The sequence below is a fragment of the Myiozetetes cayanensis genome, unplaced genomic scaffold (assembly GCF_022539395.1).
Source record: "Myiozetetes cayanensis isolate MyiCay16 unplaced genomic scaffold, myiCay2020 scf267, whole genome shotgun sequence".
Lineage (NCBI taxonomy): Eukaryota > Metazoa > Chordata > Aves > Passeriformes > Tyrannidae > Myiozetetes > Myiozetetes cayanensis.
The window spans coordinates 46,140-59,870 of record NW_026087485.1 but is presented as its reverse complement, the minus strand read 5'-3'; the positions used below and the strand labels follow the sequence as shown (position 1 = coordinate 59,870).

Here is a 13,731-nt window from a genome sequence, read left to right as displayed (position 1 = left end):
GGTTCCATCTTCTTTCTGAAGAAGGCATTTCTATACACTAAATTTTCATCTAGTATCAGAGTACAGGAAACAGAATCCACAAGGTGCTTCAAATGATGAGACCTGAAGTGCTGTTTTTCTTTTTACAAAACATTTTTGGATGGTAAACAGTTCATGGGGACCACACACAAGTACTATGACAGATGAACTATTATATTAAGTCTGTTGATTGGACTTGATATTTAGCCCACTGGTAACAGAGGAAGGAGTTTTACGACATGCTGGAGCAGCGTACTGAAGGGGAGCCCATCTGAGTTAATACTTTGTCCAACCATTGTAGAGGTCCATTCAGATGAAGTTCAATCCAGCAAGGAGTGCTTGTTACTGTTTGCCGCCTAGAAAATAAAGAATAGGGAAGTCAGAAAACAGCTTTAGTTCCCATAAAGTTCTTCATCATATGATCAAATCTATTTCCATCTATATCTCGTACACAGAAAGATAAAAATCCACAACCATTACCATAACTGTTACTAAACTTTTTTCAGACAGTCTTTGAAGAAAAAAAAACAAACCCAAATCTCCAAAACACTCCACATCTGTAAAACACATCAATAATTACATGCTTGTCCATAATATGTTGAGAATATTCTGCTCTGAAGAATAAGAACTGCAGCCTTTGCTTCAAGTACCACACCAAGAGCCTTACTTCTAAAAAGAAATTCAAAAGATTGTCCAACCAATGTGGTGTTCCCATCACAGATAGCTGTGTGCAGTTGCATTGCAACCTTCAGAGAGTCTGCATGCATAAACAGGTTTGAATTTTGTAGACAACTACTGAGAAATACAGAATAGAAACCCTTGACTCTGCACTATCAGCATGGCTAAACAGCACAATGCTATGATGATCATAAGGTCTGGCTTTTTTGGAGCAAATGACAAGATAAATGTATAAGGAAACTGATAGATATTGTCAGAAACACTATGTCAAAACACTGTGTGTTTATACTGTACTAACTGATGCTATTTTAAAGGAACGCCAAACTTTATCTCCGATTTTCTGTAATCTTACACTTCTACATGTGTTTTGTATTGTAACATCCTCACACAAACAACTGAAGTAAAAATTTTGTTTCCTTTGTCTTCTATATAAATTTGCCTATAATTTTTCACAATAGAAACCCTTAATTAAACACCACATAGTAAGTCTCACTAAAGCTGAAGGATTGATAATCAGAAAAGCTTAATTCACTCTCCTATATATCCTTGTTTCAGAGACCTGTTATTCAAAAAATTTCCTTCTCATCTCCAAAGTAAAAAAAATCAGTATTGGACATACTCTGCCTGAGAAATTCTGTTATTTCACTGTACCCACTCCAGGCATGGGAGTTTTTCCAAACTAGACTGGCAAGACTGCAGTTGTTAAGCCAGGTTTTCCTATTAATTCTAGCTATCCCAAAGCCAAAGTATGAAGGCACTAAGATTCAAAGGCAGCAGATTAGTCAGACACGCCCAGCCCCTTCATTTTTACTGTTGGCACTACAACCCTTCGCTTTAAGGAAATCTGTTTAAATAAAAGGGGAACTGAAAAGGTAGAAAGATTAAGCCAGTGAGAAGATTAAAGTTGTCTGTGGTTTCACATTTTCTAGGAGAAGCAAGCAGTTGGGGTCTGTGCACTCTTAGCACTCTAAAAAACATTGTTATCTTAGACCCAAATGCCTATGCCCAAACAAAGTGGTCCAATAGAAGAACAATCTAAACCATAGGAAATATAATTCCATTTAGTCTAGAATCCTTTCAGTTCATTAATTTCAACACTGTTAACTCTCCTACAAGGTGTTTCACAACACACTTCCTCAAAATTTTAAAACTAGTTCTGTTCAATGACCCTGGCTTTGCACTACCACTGGCAGAAGCTAATATAGTGACAGTCACTAATGGCTGTTTCAAAGCTAAAACTCAGTCTCTTCTACCCACAGATTTCCAGTTCACATATCACTGTTTGCTGTAATTACCTCTACTGAACTCTCTTCAGAAGATGATCCTAGACCTGGATAGTTCCTGCGATAATGTGAACACTTGACTTCTGATCTGAACTTCTACCTCTATCCAAGCCACCATGTGTTGAGCAAAAAGCTGTGAACTATTTTGTCTACAAAGCTTATAAACTTGGTAAATAAATAAAATGTACCACCTTGCCATACCTGTGCGTTTACACACATGCACATAAAATGTAAGTAATGCTTTGGTTTTGCCCAAGCCTGTTCTATGAGAAACCTTTTTGACAGAATGATGAAGCATAGAAGTTTTAACAAGAATTATGGATTTTACAGTGTTTCCTGGTCTATTTTGACAATTTAGAGTACATTCATTTAAAATCAAGGTTGTGTTTGCAGGACCAACCTCTTCTTGCTTTAATCACAACTGCAGCATAACTTACAAGTTTTGTGCATCGATAACTTACAAGTTTTGTGCATCGATAATTTATTAGGATCATCTTAAACAGAGATGTAAAGAAACTAGTTCAGCATTATGCCAGTAATCAGTTTCTGTGCTGTTCTGTCAGTGTTTGCACTGCAGCTTTTTCAATCCTATGATCTCCGAAAGGTTTATAGATTGCTAACAACCAATATTCTCCCTCCTTAGAAACAACTTTACCAAAAGGGTCCCCACTGTTTTAATTCAGCACTTACACTCCATTCACTTCAAGTTGTCTCCATATAATCTGACTGATTAAGCCTCTCTTCTGGTCTGATTTGAATGTTGTATTTAATTATGTGTATACATATTTCTTGGGAGCCAAATCCAATAATTCTTTAAACTTGAGCCATATTTTTTCTTGCGTACCTCTTGCTAACAGAGAGGTACCAGTTTATTCCATTACTCAAACTTCCCATTTCATCTAATTACAAAATTGGCTTAATTTAGCTGAGAAGCCTCCCCCACATACTGATGCTGCTATTTACATGTATATATTTCAAGAGCAGATAAAAGAAACAACCCCCCCAGGATTTACAGTGGAACCTACACACAATTATTCAACTTCAGAAATTATATGGATTTTTAAAAAATCATTATGTATTGCAATAGGATATTGATATGTCAAACTTCATTCTTTCAGTGGACAATTTCTAGAGAGGTTTAAGGGATTTGTTTAAATATAGAACACAATTGGAATCTATTAAAAAAGCAGATAAAAGGCTATTTTTTCCACTCAAAAAATTGTTTTTAGCAGTTTTACTACATAAACACAGTCATCTTACTCCTGTAAAGTTTTTTCCATTACAATTTCCAAAATATTTGCCATCCATTAAATGTATGTTCTCCAGTTGTTTCATTCTGCAGAATGCACTCCAAATGACTCCAATTCTTTCTGTAGGATACTATCAACTGCATCGTGCACCACAACCTAATGAACTCATTATACTCCACACAGAACAGGACAGAGACCAAAATGACTGTACATCTAACAAACAACAAATAATCTCACAGCACAAACTGTGAAACTTCTAGATGTTGTCAGTGATTTTGGCATAATAAGCAAGCAAGCAAGCAGGACCAACTGAGGATACGGAACTTTGGCAACATTCCTTGGTCAACAGTTGACTGCAATACTAAAATCAGTTTCTGCTCTTTATAACTTAGAAGTTCCATAGCTGATAAGGAAGAAAATGGAAAATATGGGTTTAACTTGCAGACAGTATATCTACAATAGCAGTAAGAAGCCTGTAGGTACAACTTTCAAACCAGACAGAAATAGTGCATTAGCAAAAGAAGAAAAATTAAAATTAAAAGCAAAAGTTTCTTACCTGTATTCAGCTCCCCATCCTTTAACAAAACTCATTCTTATGGTACACATTCTAGTAAGCTGATAAACTGCTTCAAAACCCTGATTCACAGATTGAGCCAGAAGAGCAGCAAATTCTTGGTTATTAAAGATTTTTAGATTGCATCCTATAAAGAAAAAAAAGTCCAAAGAGTACAATCAATGAATACTTGTGTTTACTACACAGAAGCCCAAAACTATGAAGAAACTATGAAAAGGAAAGCAAATGTCCAGTGAATACATTCACTGAATATTTTCCCATGAGACCTTTGGTAGGTTACTAACCTGGTGGAATTTTGCACACAGTTGCAGGATGCCAGCCATATCTTTGATTACAATTGGGGCTCTGAACAAAAATTGCACTATCACTTAAGCACTCAGCAAAAACTTCTCCACCAATGTAATAGAGACGTACTCCCCTTCCTGTAGCAGAATTCAAAGGAACTCTAGTTATTATATGACCCAAGCAGATTAACAAACGAGAGTGTTTTGTTTCATAGAAGGCTAAGGTTTTTCTTTCTTTACAACAGAAACCAATTATCTACAGGACCACAAATCTGGGCTGACACCTGTAGCAGGAGCAGAACACAATTAACTTGCATTTTTCTCCCACAAACACACAATATATGAAGGAGAAGCAGAATAATTTTTGGTCAAGAGTGAGATAGAATTTTTTAGCCATGTAATGGTTTGTAACCAAATCCAAGTTAGAAAGCAGTGTTCACTACCAAATAACTTTTTCACTTAAAGAAATACCAAAATTAAAATAAAAAGATTAGATTCAACAGAATTAAAACTTGTGCTAGTATTAAAGTATTGTATGTGAAGCAGTACAGACCACTATGACAAAAAAGGAAAACACAGTATACCACTTCGACACTCTCTGCTCACATGCACCCACACTATTTCATAACCCACTGGATACCCCTTCTCTGTACTACTTTAACAAAACCAACAAGACTTCATTACAAAAAAATACCCATAAGAAACTGTCATGGGTTTGCCCACCAGCATTCCCCTGGGGTTGAAAATGGTTTTCTCCGGGTGGATTTCTGGAGAAAAAACCAATCAAAAGTTTTAGTAACACCTCTGCCAATTATATATTTAAGAAGATGGAAGAGAAGGTGGTTCCGCAGATGAAATTAGTAGCCATGTAGGAGAGGTGGCAGGCCCCAAGTGGACCAGGGCACATATGGCACTGAAAGCCCCTTCTCTCCTGTAACAGAGTAGAGAAAAAAAACTTTAGAGAAGGACTGACTGTCTGGACAAGACTACTGCAGAAGAATTCCAGGCAGACATAACGGGCCTATAAGGTCAAAGCTGGTAGCTGGACAGAAGAGAAAAAGCTGATAAGGGGGGGGGAACTCCTCTCCCCCCCCCTCTCTCTCTCTCTCTCTCCCTTCATCAGGGAAAAGACTGAAAAATAAAACCCTGCCACCTGTGGAAGATTATTGGGGTGAGGAGACCCCCATGCAGCTCATAGAGGAGCTTACACAGAAGTAAGTGGATGCACGAGGAAGCTGAGACTTCGGGAGAGGCCTAAAATGAAACAGAGTCCTGCTGGAGACTTGTGGCCCATGGAGAGAGACCTACACTGGAGCAAAATGGCTCGGGTAGGATGTTTGGATCCGAATGAGGGATCCATGCTGGTGCAGTTGAATTTGTGACCCTGAGGGACAGCAGAGAATGGAAGACCTGTTGCCCAAGGGATGGACCCACGTCGAAGAGGTCTATCAAGGACTGTTCTCCTGTGGGAAGGGACCCCACAGGAAACAGGGGTGGACTCAAAAGCCATTATCCCCTGTGACTCTGTGGTGAAGATCCATGGTAAGACAAGTGTCCCCTTGCAGTCCATGGAAGACCCTACAAGACCTGGGTAACCCCCTAGGTTCTGGTCTTAGCCCAGGAGAAGGGTAGGCCCAGCCCTAAGGCCGATATAGAAGAGAGAGAGAAAAAGAGAAACAGTTCCAACTGCGACGAATTGGAGTTGTTGTCCTAGAGATAATAGAAGAAGAACTTTAGAGTGCTGCAAAATTATTTAAAAGACCTGTAGCTCCTGAAATGGAGAAAGAGACTGTTTCTCCTCCTGAACTGATACAAAGGAGGGAGGGGTATTTTTGTAAATACATAATACTTTTGCCTAATTAGAATTGTTGTAGATATAGTTCTTTAGTTTTTATCTTGCTAGTAATAAATTCTAATATTATTCTCCTCAATCAGATCTCTTTTGTCTGCATAAACCTTCTCTTAACTTATAGCAATTGTTTGTGGGGGGTGAGGGAAAATTGTCCCAGAGCAAACCCATGACAGAAACCCTATTGTTCACTTTTAAATTGTGATTTTGTTATCTCTCTTTAAGTGGAAAACACCTGTATGGGTTATTTCTAGAAGAATATAAGTAATGTACAATTGATCTCTCAAAGAAAACTATTTATAATTAACAGGTTCTTTAAAGGTCATAGTTTCTATTCCCCTTTTTCTTTAAAACAATTTTTCAAACAAAATGTGAGCTGCTCTATTAAAAAAAGTGAGAGTTCCTTACATTTGTGCTTTCCCTCATCATTGATCATTTTGATCAGTCAGCACAGGCATAACCAGGGCTTCTGCACATCTAAAATTTTATTAGACAAGCATTTGGATTTGGCATAGAGGGAATCAGAAAGTTCTACTAAAGAGGTTGAAATTTTTACTAAAAATAAAAACAAAAAACCTCATGAATTTTGCTAAATAAAAGAATCCAGAAAAAAAAGGTAGTTTATTGAAGAACCTAAAGCCAAGACACTGCATTGTGGAAAACAATATTCTTTACTAACTATTACAAAGAAAATCTTAATCATGTCAAAACAGCATGTTATCTCGACTGCAGCTTTTCCCATTTCAGAAAAGCATTCATGTACTACCAATGTCCATTCTGCATTTTATAAATTAGAATAAACCAAGTAACATGCTAATATTTTGTAATTAAAGCTTAAATTCCAATTATAAGCAACTCTGAATATAAATGCTACCTAGGGCAAAGCAGTCCAACAAGGAGCCTGAAAGCCAAAAACCTGCTCTTTGGGATATTTTGGTACATCATCTTTTTCCAGAAGGCAGAGAACAGCAATGTGAGCAACAGAAATCCCATACAATTGAGTGGATTCTTCCTGTGCTGCTTGCAGCCTGACAGTTGTGACTGCTGCTGCCACCAACTTAGTAACTACTGATAGAAGAAGGGGAGATCCTTTCAGCTCTAACCATCACTACATCTCTTCCCAATTGCAACAGGTTGTTGTAACAGAAGCTGCTATATTTCTCCCCAATTTCAGAAGCAGAAACCTCTCTGTCTTTCCACTTCTGTTCTTAGTAAGAGAGACCAAGCTCTCCTTGGTAAGTTCTGAGAGAGAAGTTCTATGGCTGGCTGCACAAGGGTGGAAGGAACCCAACACACAGATCTGTCCATCCTACCTGGATCATTCCAGATAATTTAATGTCTAAAATGAAATTAAATATTTAAAGATCAGAGATCTTTACCTATATGTCGCCTTGTCATTTCCACTGTAGCATTTCTGTTTACATTGGAAAGCAAACCTAGACAAAATCGTTCTGAATTTGAAGGATCTGTAAAGCCATCTACAGTCAGGGAAGGTTGGGATGCATGGAAGGTTTCTCCCACTCTTTGATTCAATTCATAATATGCTATTGAACACCAAAACGCAGGCTCCGAGTAAGTAACTGGTTGCAAGTCTAAAAAAAAATATTAAAAAACAAGTTTAATACAGAATTTGAGGCTGAAAATAAATCTATCTTCCCTGTTATTTGTCTCTCCCAGAAATGACAGAGGTAGTGTCCTCAAATTATATTTTGCTTGTTGTCATTTTTATCTACCCCAGTAAACAGAATGGAATTCAATCTTTCACACAAGGGAAGGAGGGGAAGAAGAGGTGATCTAATCTGACCACAGTTCATTTAGTTCAGTACTTGCATTTTGCTCAGCAAAATGATTTAGCTAATGCTGTTGTGAGTGCCAGACATTGAGACGTTTCTGTTGCTTTTCAATAACTTGCAAACATTTTGGCAATGTTTAAGAAAAGATTAAACTATCAAACACCGAACCACATAAAGGAAAAAAATATTAATATGAAAATGATGTTTCCTCATTTTACATTAGATATTATACTGTCTCTTTATCTAAAAGCAGTTCTAAGCTCCTTTTACTTTCCCCTATGAGAGCTCAGTATCTTCCCTGTGCATCTTCAGCTTTTCCTGAACTGCTTCCCCTTTTTACCTACCCTAATTACTTACTCAGTGTTCTGAACAGCATTTTTCTGTCACCACTCCTTAAATAAACCTAGGGGAATATGATCTTCCTGAGGCATTTATACAAATACACAGCAATGGCACCTGATCAAAGTAGGTGGGCAACTAATGTGGGAGCAATGACTGTGTTGTGGTTACAGGTCAAACAGTACATGAGAAGAGCAGCAGAACACATATACAAGGGAGTCAGCAAGTCTGGGCAGTACTATGGATTGGGTAACATCCTTTAAAGTATTTTACAAATGCTAGTCCTGCACACACAACCATATTATTCTTTCTCTTTGCTAGGAACTCAACAGTTACAGAAATATAGTAGTTAACAAGTTATTAACCCAACCCTATTATGTTCATCATCAGTAAACCAACCAAATAGTCTCCTAAAACAATTCTTAATTTTTTAAGTACATTTTCATTTTTAATGTAATATATATAGAGTCACCGCACATAGAGAAATAAGAGAAATAATTAAAAGTATTTCCAGCTTACCCAGGCTATGATTAACTGGAGAAAGAGTACTAGGAGACAGCTCTGCTGGAGATCCTGTTGAAGCAATACAGATTGTTTCAGAGCAAATGACTCTTGTTATTTCAGATAGGTAGGTATAACCATTATCTAGATATAGTTTTACACTGAAATTCTTTGGAATAAGAAACCTCAGAAATCCTAACACCACTTTTCCAGCATATCCCACACTTATTGTGAATTAAGACTGCATTTAATTTTCCAGACTCATGAGAACCTACCCCTCCTCATAAAGACTCAATTAACATCTTAGTGTTGTATTTGGCAGAGTTTTCACTTCATACACACTCTGTGGACATAACTTTATTTATGTGCTTGTCATAGAATCATAGAATGGTTTGGGTTGGAAGGGACCTTAAAGATCATCTGGTTCCAACTGCCCTGCCATGGGCAGGGACACCTTCCACTAGACCAGGTTGCTCAAAGCCACATCCAACCTGGCATTGAACACTGCCAGGGATGGGGCAGCCACAGTTTCTCTGGGCAACCTGTGCCAGTGCCTAACCACCCTCACAGGAAAGAATTTCTTCCCAATATCTAATCTAACCCTGCCCTCTGTCAGTTTGAAGCCATTCCCCCTTCTCCTATCATTTCATGCACTTGTCAAAAGTCCCTCTCCAGCTCTCTTGTAGCCCCTTTAGGTACTAGAAGGTGCTCTAAGGTCTCCCTGGAGCCTTCTCTTCTCCAGGTTGGACAACCCCAACTCTCTCAGCCTGTCTTCATAAGAGAGGTGCTTCAGCCCAGTGAGAAGGTAGTGACTTCTTCCCAAATTCAGTGGAAAAAAGCTAAGAAAAAGTGGATGAGACAAGTGAGATATTGCCTCTATTCTCAAAGGAGAGGGTTTATTTCTAGAAGCACAAGCTGGATTTCCTCATTTGAGATTATTCTTTCCTGGAAGGAGGAAGGAAAAAATTTAGAAAAACATGAATTCTCCAACACAATTTGTGCACTTGTAGACAAAATACAAAGAGGCTTTGCACAGAACCATTCCTACAATGATTGCTGATATCAGGCTTTTTAAATTAAGGTACCTGTTGTAACATAGTGGGAAAATATTGCAGTTCTTACAGAAACTAGTGAAATTGATTCCAACTAACTGAAAAAGGTTGCTAACACTAGTGAATCAAACACACTCAAGTCTGCCAGCACATAGCAGTAGGTTCTTATCCAGCATATTAACTGTGCTTTGTCCAAGTCTAAAGCCAAACACATTATCTAGAAACTCTTTCATACAAAGGCACAAATGCTTAATGTTTCTACTACTCTTTTCACAGACCCTTCCATACAAGAATTGATTAGAAAAATGGCAGAAGTGATAAGGTGCCAGATATAAGAGACAGGTTCTCAAAATGCAGCCAATAGACATTTTGTTTCAACGAACCTGTTTCCAGAAGGTAAAGTTGGGGATGGTTAAAACCAATCAGCTATTAAAATCTGATGAAGACTTAATTAGACCTGTATGCTTTTGTTATGAAACATGTAATGTACTTAATATGGCACAGAATGCTTTAAAAGCATTCCCCTAGCAAAATATTAATTTGTTCACTAAAGACTGAAAGTGATATTTTAAACAGAAAACACCGGGTTGTACAGAGGAAAACTGCCATCATCTCTTGGATTGAATTCATGCTGCTATGCAGAGGGATCATAGCCAGTAATCCCAAGTTTTGAAAATACTGTTACCTGTATCCATGCTTTGGTTCAACTGCTGGTCATTTGTTTCTCCATCTTCACTGATATATCCTGGAGGTGGTGTTTCTATCAAAACAGAAAATCCACCTATTGGTTCAATGACTGGGGAAATTTTTAAGATTTAGCATTTGGGTTTTTTGTTCTTAAATCTTCATGAGCTCCAGATGATACCTGAATACTTTATTAGAATGTCATTTTGCTGTCCCTTTTTCCTTCCGGTAGGACTTCAAATACATTACCTGCCTTAATTGTCTATATAAAATGTATCATCTCTTGTATGCCAATCAGTTGTTCAAATATGTTATGTAATTAACAGATAATCCTTGTTTGTTCCATTTAAGACGATACTTTCACTAAAATGAGCAACAATTTTGCAATAGTAATCAACAGCTTTTACTTTTAGTAGAATTAGATGAAAAAAAATCTGGTGACTTCCACAAAAGAAAAAATCATGTGAACTGTCTTTCTGTAGTGCAACCATCAGATCAGATACCCTCCCTTGCTAGATTTGAAGGTTACTTTTCAGTTCAGTCCCCACCCCAAATCCATTTTTCTTCAATATCTAACAGTTGATTTCAGTCAATAATAGCTATATTATTTAACTAGTTACACTGCATAAGCTCTATTATCATTATTACTTATTAAAACAATCATCTATTCTTTTAACTAGCTTTCTTTAAAGATGGAGTTTCACAGACCAAAGCAAACTCAGTAACAAGTTTGAATCATTCTGATACTAGGAACTGTGTCTAATTCAACAGAAATATCTTCAAAACCCAGAAGAGTATGCATAGTATCAGATGGGTTGGAAAGGACCTCTGAGATCATCAAGTCCAACCCCTGATCCAGTACCACCACAGTTACTAGACTATGGCACTAAGGGCCACATCCAGTCTCTTCTTAAATACCTCCAGGGACAGAGAATCCACCACCTCCCTGGGCAGCCCATTCCAATGCCTGATTACCCTCTCTGTTCCCTTTCTCCATTCAAAATGTACTTTGTAATCCAGATGAGTTAACCAACTGCTTTTCAGGAAATAATTTTCTTTGAACTGGGCAAATGTCTTTTCCTATATGGAGTTGGACTTCGATGATCCTTGTGGGTTCCTTCCAACTCAGGATATTCTACAATTCTATGTATTAAAGGCAAAACCTGGATTTCTTTAGTGAAAGTGTTTGAAGCTAACTATCTCTACAATCACCTTAGAATTGTCTCTGAGACATCTGAGGGATTAAATACATTTAATTACATTATTATCAAACAGTAGAAATTTAAAGATAAAGACTTTTGTTGAAGAATTAAAATCAAATTATATCAATTATCATGTCTGAGATTCACAGCAATATAGTAAGATCAGAAGGAAGTCAGCGAGAGGAAACTAGATTAAGTCAGTTGATTAAATAAAAATTAACCAGAAGAATTATATCTTTGGTTCACTCTGTAAAACTAGTGTGCTAAATATAGATGCGACAAAATTAAAATGATAATTTAAAAGGACAATTAAGGGAAATCTTCACTATCAAGAAGTATGATAACAAAAATCATACTAATTTTGAACATTTTTATTAGATTCATTTTGATAAAGTGGACTCTACTGTTGGGGCCTTAGCAATTCTGCATGATTATTCTGAGTTCTGAAAAGGTCAGGAGGTAACGGTAAGATAAACAAGAAACGGCTTGCTGCTGCAAGAATGCAGGAGTCAGCAGAAACAGGATGGGAAAAACAGTGATAACGGAAACGGTATGCAAATGTGGGCTTCAAAACCACAAATCGGTGGGTTACCTAGGGCGCGTGGACAGCGCGTGCTGACCAATCGTGATGGCGTGCTGTGCTCATGTTCGCGTGGACAGGACTCAGAATAATATAAATTGTACAACCTAACAATAATAAAACTGGATTTGAACTTGCATCTTGTGGATGTGTGTGTGGTTCTCTCCCGCTCGCTTGCCTGCCTGCAGCATCTGGTGAACCCCGACGTACGTGCTTGGGGACGATCAAACATCGGACTGCAGAGCCTGCGAGGATCCTGCTGCCAGCGGAGTTATAGCTGGGAGCCAGAAGAAAGGTGGATCGTGCACGGGCTGACCGGTGAGTCAGGAAAATAAGTAGGATGGGATTAACTGCGTCAGCAGTGGAAAAGGCGGTTGTCGATAGCCTAATGAAATTGGCTGATAAGACTGACGCTCAGTTGCCGCATTCAGCGCTGATAGATTTACTATGTTGGTGTCGCCTCCGTGGGTTTTTCTCCTCCACGCAAGATATATATAATACTGAGACGTGGCAAAAGGTGGGGGAGGACTTGTGGGAATCGGTGCAACTTGGAACAAAGGGGGCAAAGACATTAGCAAAAACTTACCGTACTCTGCGAATACTGATTGAACGGCTACATGGTGAGGCGCAATTCGCCGCGGCTGTTAAAGCCGCGGTGCGGCCTCCCGATAGCTCTCAAACAAAGGCAGAACGCGCGGCTGAAACGCAAGGTGTCTGGCCCCCTCTTGGAGACCCCCCTAATTATCCTCCGTTGACATGTCCTGTCATGACTAAGGCAGAACAAATAGTGTGGGGTTTAGATGACGAATTACCACCGTGGAACCCCAGTAACGAAAAACTGTTGCCCAAAGTACAAATCGAAAGTAAAATACCGGGCAATAGTGCTGCAGCGACATCTAGCAAGGCTGCAGTGACATCTAGCGAGGCTGCAGCAACCGTACCGCCCGCCCCGCCCGTACCAACCGCCCCGCCCTTACCGACCGCTCCGACCGGACCGATCGTACCGCCCGCTCCGACCGTACCGACTACACCCGTGGTAGAAGAAATGGAGACGGACAACGATCCCCTTGGCAGTCTTACACCTCTACCCCCGGAGGACGGTGGTCTCCACAGTGGTAATGAGGAACGCCGACCAACAGCGTATTCGGAATTACGGCGGGAGCTCCGAAGCCAGAGAGAAACGATGACAGACCTCCTGCATCAAATGGAGCGGCTCGATCGGGGATCAAAGAGACGGGATATTAAAAAGGTCTATAAGGACGCTCATAAGTCTATAATGAGTGGGTTAAATGCTATTGAGCACAAATTTGGGGAAATTGAACAGGAAAGGCAAAATATGCAATTTATACCTAGAGATCCTAACTTTGATCCTCAAAAGCGTTATCGAGGGCTGGCAGAAAATTGCATTATAGAGGGAGAATTTTCCTTTACCCCACTTGCAGCTCCTGTAGTGGTGCGACAGGGTCAACAAACCTGGGAACCCCTAGATTGGAAATTAGTGCAGGGGATTCAAAAGGTAATAATGCAATATGGTCATAATAACAAATTAGTAAGAAATCAAGTCACTTCCCTGATAAAGTATACTGACATGGTACCAACAGACGTGAGGGCAGTCATGGAGCTGATTTTATCACCCACCACTTA

At 38.9% G+C, this 13,731-nt stretch overlaps 1 protein-coding gene across 1 annotated transcript in view; it reads right to left on the bottom strand.

Annotated features, from left to right (window-relative positions):
• Positions 1-113: 113 nt before the first annotated feature.
• LOC126643305 (mothers against decapentaplegic homolog 2-like) overlaps positions 114-13,731 on the bottom strand; it is a 40,302-nt gene continuing 26,684 nt past the window's right edge. Inside the window, exons 5-10 of the mRNA XM_050321539.1 lie at positions 10,307-10,381; positions 8,588-8,641; positions 7,316-7,528; positions 4,088-4,225; positions 3,786-3,930; positions 114-374 (exon numbers count right to left, since the gene is read on the bottom strand). Coding sequence (XP_050177496.1) covers positions 251-374; positions 3,786-3,930; positions 4,088-4,225; positions 7,316-7,528; positions 8,588-8,641; positions 10,307-10,316 — 684 coding nt within the window. The 5' untranslated portion in view covers positions 10,317-10,381 and the 3' untranslated portion in view covers positions 114-250. The remainder of the gene's footprint in view (positions 375-3,785; positions 3,931-4,087; positions 4,226-7,315; positions 7,529-8,587; positions 8,642-10,306; positions 10,382-13,731) is intronic.